General features: G+C 45.9%; 1 protein-coding gene across 1 annotated transcript in view; it reads right to left on the bottom strand.

Annotated features, from left to right (window-relative positions):
* Window positions 1-2,057: 2,057 nt before the first annotated feature.
* Window positions 2,058-6,000, bottom strand: part of cacna1bb (calcium channel, voltage-dependent, N type, alpha 1B subunit, b) — a 100,910-nt gene continuing 96,967 nt past the window's right edge. Inside the window, exons 50-51 of the mRNA XM_084687069.1 lie at window positions 5,473-5,695; window positions 2,058-5,295 (exon numbers count right to left, since the gene is read on the bottom strand). Coding sequence (XP_084543195.1) covers window positions 4,758-5,295; window positions 5,473-5,695 — 761 coding nt within the window. The 3' untranslated portion in view covers window positions 2,058-4,757. The remainder of the gene's footprint in view (window positions 5,296-5,472; window positions 5,696-6,000) is intronic.

The following is a 6,000-nucleotide window of genomic DNA, read 5'->3' as shown; positions in this document are numbered from 1 at the left end:
ATTACATAATCACCGGTCTATTCAATGAAAATCTGCACTGTTTAAAGAAGGCTTTTACGCTCCGCCAGCTGTAAACGACTCCCGGGACCTTTCTCAAAACATGCAGTGAAAACATTCAGCAGCGAAAATGGGGCTGGATTCACTCAACACACGCTAAAATGTGTCTGTCACTGTAGCGGTCTAATCCAGACTCTTAGCTGGTTCTTTCTTCGCCTAAAGACTCATGTGCGCCCCTCCCTCAGGTCTGGGGCTAGTGTCCACAGAACTGACATCTGTGACTGTCTACTGTACACAGCTGATAGCTGATAGCTGTGAGGAAACTGGATAAGATTGGGCTTTGAAAATAAATCCTGTTACACAATGGAGGCTGTGCTATTCTAATCACACCCCAAGTCACAGAGTCGACTAAATAAAATGGTCATCTTTCTTGTGCTCCTTCATTGGTTGGTTAACTGTTTACTCAGAAACCATTCTGAAATGTTCCTCATAAAAATACTTAAAATCCCTCCAATAGTCACAATGACTGAATGCAGTTTGTAACGTAAAATATCACAATATTTGAATGGCCTAGTCTTGTATATTCCTTTTTAGATGTACTTGTATAATATATTCCTTCATTCAATTACTTATTTTCATTCATAATGTTATGGTAAAGTAGCATACAACTGTGACCTTTATAATTCTATAATTGTTCTATTAAAAGAAGTGAGGGCAAACTAATTTCTCACATAATACATGATTATGGCACACAGAATCATCAGGTAAGGAGTTCAATGACGTCTCAGAAACCTTGGAAAGGGTTCAAAAATGTTCAAAGTTTCGAAAACTACTTACACTGTGAATATTTGACACGATGTCTATCAGAGAATCAGGTGGAGTTAATTAACAACATTCTTGCCAGGGATTTTTGCACACACAGTAAGGCTGGAATATATGTTTGTGGGGAAACATATATATATATTTTTTAAAGTAATTAGCCTATTATAGACGTCAATATTAACAATACTTTAAAGTCTAACTTCAGAGCGTGAAGAATAACTGCAACAGGCTGGTCGCCTGCTATTGAACTGAACCTGTTTCGACTTCAAAACCTTTTACGACGCAACAGCGGCTCCACGAGGCAAATTGGCATGATTAAACCTCGAGCTTTACAATGGAGAAATAGTGGTCTCTCAATTGAGTTCTCACCAATTCGTTCCAAGCAGTGCTAAACGGATGCTAACACACGGTTGAGAGTTAAGTTTATTTTCCTCACAGGGGAAATAATTCACATACAGCAAGAGAAGACTTCAGTCTTCCGTAGGTTAATGATGTCTTACCTGAGGGCAGCGCTCCTGACCCCGACTCACCGCCGGAGTCCAGCGATTCAACGTCAAAAGAGGCAGCGCAGACGAACAGAAGCCCCAGGTGACAAACTGTCCATTTTATTGACCAAAAAAACATTGTCTCCACTTATAAGTCCTTAAAATATACAATAACTTTGAGGAATTTATCACTGGCGTATCCAAGGACTGAAAGACGAGGCAGGAGCAACATCAAAATTCACAATGCATCTATAAGTTCAATACAAGTTAAATTGAAGCCTCTTCCTCTCACGAAAAGTCCATCAAATGTTAAAGATATCATGCCATCTCCTTTCCCTGTAAATTGACAAATGTAGAGTGCAGGACAACAAGATGATCACTGGCCACAGTTGTCCATCACAAGACTTGTCAACCTCCGCACCTTCTCTCATCCAGCACGCGGAACGTCAACTGCTCGCGCGCAAAATGTGTATATGGCACGCGATTCCCCGCCCACTCGTGTCACTCTGTCCAATGAAACCTGTCGATGATTCTTATGCTTCTGATTTAGAAGTTAATAATAGTCAGCGTTAACAAAGGCTTAATGAAATACGGTGAGTTTGGGTGTTTTTTACGCTCTAGAATACCACAAAGACAAATCGATTGCAAATTTGTATGAAATAAAAACATGAACACTAAGACTGTCACCAGACTGAGATTGTGAAAGATGTAGTCTTGTTATAATTTTGATATATCTTTATTCAAGGACTTCTAGAATACAAAATGTAATGGTATAGTAGAAATGACTGTAGGGTTGCCAGTCAGATAACACACCAGGCAGCAAAGGATTCAGTCAGTCCTGAACTTCAGAAAATAACCGTTTTTTTCCGTTTCTGACACAAGCATGGAGTGGTGTAGATTTGACACGTTTGAAATATTGTTATTCAAGCTCTTTTTTGTCTTCTTCCCAGTTCCAGAAACAAAAACAGATGCATCATCATTGTCCAATGATGAACCGTATGAGAAGAAACAAAACATTTTTTGTTTGTTTTTTGCACATGCACATAGTTTTTCGTACAGTAACATGCAAACATGTCCAAGGAACAAAGCCATGTCAAACTAGATGAGGTATGTACTGTGGTGACAAACATGCGAAGCCTCCAATGTGGCACACTGATAGAGGATGGGTTCAGATGAGGGGTGACCATGGTTCAGACAAAGGGACTGCCAAATCCTCCACACACACACGCACACACGCACACACAAGCACACAAAGTATGGCAAAACAAACAGGGACATTTATAGGCCAGGGAACATTCCTTCAATCTACAACGTTACCTCTCCCTAAGAAGCATAACCATGTCTTTATTTCATTTCTAATAATTCACCTGTTTACTATCCATCAAAGAGATTGCACATTATAGCCTACAGGATTTGACAATAGGAAACAAAAATAAATATGTGACTTCTGATTCAATACAATAAAAACACATTTTTCATGGTTCTATCAGGGAACATGCAGTCAACTTGATTAACTCAAAATGCCCTGTTTCACATATTGTGAAAGATTCAATACCGTTGTGCCTAAATGTATATTCCAATAACTTTACACATTATACTATATTCACTGTACAATTTACAACTCCTAAATAAATCAAATGTAAAATTTTGGTGACAATCATGCTAAAGCGTGAATCTGGATTTCCCAGAGGGTAAAGCTACAGGCTGGCTGGAGTGTCTTCTTGTTGCATAGCCCTACTGTAAGGCAACAGTCAACACAACCCTTTTTGCCTATGATAGGATAATATAGAATAACCCCTTTGACCTTTAGGGTCAATCCCTCCGCAAGACCCCTCCTTACAGTCCCGCCCTCAGGGGAGACAGACCTGGAAGAAAACAAACCCATGATTTTCGGGCAAAGGTGGCACACTTCTTTGTGGTCGTTTTCTTAAGCACAGAACCTCCTCTGGGATTCAGAGAGACGAGGTAAAGATTCCCAACATGATCTATATATATAGTTTAGAACAAAAGTACAATAATAGAAAAACATAAAACGGTAAAGTGAAACTTTCCTTGTTTGGAGGGAATCACAATGGCACTTTTTTCCCATTACACGTCTGTTCCTACCATCTCTTTCTGGCAGTTTTGTTTATTTTGGAAGAAAAAGGCAGAAAGCTCGACAGGCGTCTCAAGTCAGGTACAGACGAACGTTGATACTGTCCAGACCCCCGGCATGCAGTATATCGCTTGCTTTGGATCTCTAACTCTTGCTTACAACTATATCAATTATTTTCCCTCATCGGAGATGAAAACAAATGCTTCGTTCTATCAAAAACCAGCAATTGGTTTAATTTCTTCCAGCTCCACCAACCTTCTCACTTTATTTTACAACCTTAAATAACTGTCTTCCTATGCATAACCAGTTTATATCATCTTTATAACACATCCCATGTTTGACAGGAGTCCCATCTACAAGTCAGGCTGCATCACAACTGTACAATAATACATCTTTAAATGACAGGCACTTGGTAATTCAGCAACCAGAGCATCGTGTTAGCAAGAGCTGACCTACCTGACCACTGTACACTCTCAATTCATTTACAAAAACAAGAAAGCTGTGAAAAGATATTCAATCCACCGTAGTTTCGTAGAAAACAACTACATTTTCTGTTCATCGTGTCGCGAGCAGGCTGCACGAGACCACAGAAGATCTACAACTACACAAACATATAGTCCGAAACTACTGGTTAAAGAAGATGGGGTCCATCTGCTAGAACCTCGAATTCTGAGCTAGCGAGAGAACAAGGTCAGACTAAAGGATCTTCCGCTGCAAGGAAAGGGTAGAGTGGTAGTGCATTTTCATCATGGTGAGGTCTGGTCTCATGACTCCTGCTTCCAATACATGGCCAACAGATCGGACAGCAACAGATCATTTCACAGGAACAGGCGGGAAAGGATGATTGGCATTCTGAGGGGGTTTGTCATTTCAGCTCATCGATCACAGTTCACAGTCTTTGCCCCCAACCCTCTCCCCAACCCCACTCAAAGTAGGAAGACATTTTGGCTTCTTTTTTCTTCAATCTTCCTCTAAAACAAAAACATTTTTACCGACCAAGGTCAAAACACTCGCAGGGATTTAACGTGTGCTCTGCACTTCGCTCACACAATCGAGACGAGTTTCAATTTCAGTGCAAGAAGGGAGTACAAAAAAGTCGTCTTTTGTTTTAAAAAAGAGAGGACAACACTACAAACAGGAAGGGTTTTCCTTTTTAAGTACAGTCCAGTGGTTTCTCTTCAAACGTAAACAACACCCTTCCTTCTCCTTCAGCCTCCTCTGAGAGCTCCAAAGCTGACGTCATCCCGCAGTTCGACCACCCGTCCAAAACACAACGGGAGTCCATCGACGCTCAAGCTAAAACGCTTTCGGATCACGCAGGTGAAGAGAGAGAGGGGAGGGGGGATCCGCCAAACTAGCTAGCACCAGTCCTCCTCCTCCCTCTCCCTAAGCCCTCCGGCGCCCCTGGCGCCCGCGTTGAGCCCCAGGGTGAAGTGGAACCCGTTCGGTACCCCCGCCCTGCCCTGTGTGGGCGCCGTGGAGGGCCCGGCGCCCCCCCCGTGTGAGGCCGAGGCCGGGGTCGAGGCCGGGGCAGCGGTCCTGGGAGAGACTCTAGGCCCTCCGTGGGTGCTCACAGCGTCCTGGAAGTCCTCCGTCGTCTCCTCCAGGAGGCCGCGCGGAGGCCGGTCCCACGCCCGGGGGCTCAGGTTTGGGTCGGAGCCGATGCGAGTGACCGGCACGGGGGATCGGTCTAGGCCGCCGAGCAGGGCGTCGTGCTCGGACATCCCCCTGCTGAGGCGGCAGGGGGGCGTGGCGGCCGGTTGGACAGGCGAGGAGTGGGCGGTCTTGTAGGCCACGGCCGGCCGGGGGGTGAGGGGGGTCTGGGGCAGCTGCCGACGCCCTCGGGGCGTCGTGGAGCCTGAGGTCTGGACCGGGGGGGTTCCTTTAAGCTGGGAGGGGGGGGGGGGGGCAGGAGCAAGGATGGGAACAGAGAAGAGAGAGTGAAGACAAGACAATGATGTGTACTGCACTGTACTACACTCGTGGGACACTGAAATGACTTGTGTGTGTGGTAAAATACTGCTCCCCACCTCCTGTCTCCTGTCCTCCTCTCTCCCGCCCCCCTCCCCCTTCCTCCCCAGTTTGAGCAGGCCGGCGTCGGGGCCCTCCCCCGGGGAGGTGGAGCGGCTGGGCCCGGCAGAGCGGGCGTGGCCGGGGTCCCTGGCTCCGTAGCGCTCGCAGGAGTAGTAGCGCTGCTTCTCCCCCGCCACCGAGTGGTACCTCCTCTCCTGAGGCCGCCCGCGCTCCCTCGCCCTCTCCCTGGACGCCCCCTCCACCGGGGGGTCGCAGGGGGAACCTGGAGGGCACAGAGACATGTTCCTGGTGAGGTACTGGTTTTGTGTGTTTTGTTGGTGTTGTGTTTTTCTATTGTGTTTGTGTTTTTACGCCTTTGTTTTGACTTATTCTGTGACTTACTCAACACTTGAATTTCCATTAGGATTAATACACTGAGCTGAACTGAAATGATTTGAGTGAATTTCCTGTGATGTTTTTTTCTCCCTCCCTCTTCCTCTATCATCCCTCTCCCTCCCTCCCTCCCTCCCTCCCTCCCTCCCTCCCTCCCTCCCTCCCTCCCTCCCTCCCTCCCTCCCTCCCTCCCTC

Source organism: Hypomesus nipponensis, chromosome 22, assembly GCF_054491055.1.
Source record: "Hypomesus nipponensis isolate SF chromosome 22, ASM5449105v1, whole genome shotgun sequence".
Taxonomy (NCBI): Eukaryota; Metazoa; Chordata; class Actinopteri; order Osmeriformes; family Osmeridae; genus Hypomesus; species Hypomesus nipponensis.
This window is presented reverse-complemented; position numbering and strand designations above follow the sequence as displayed.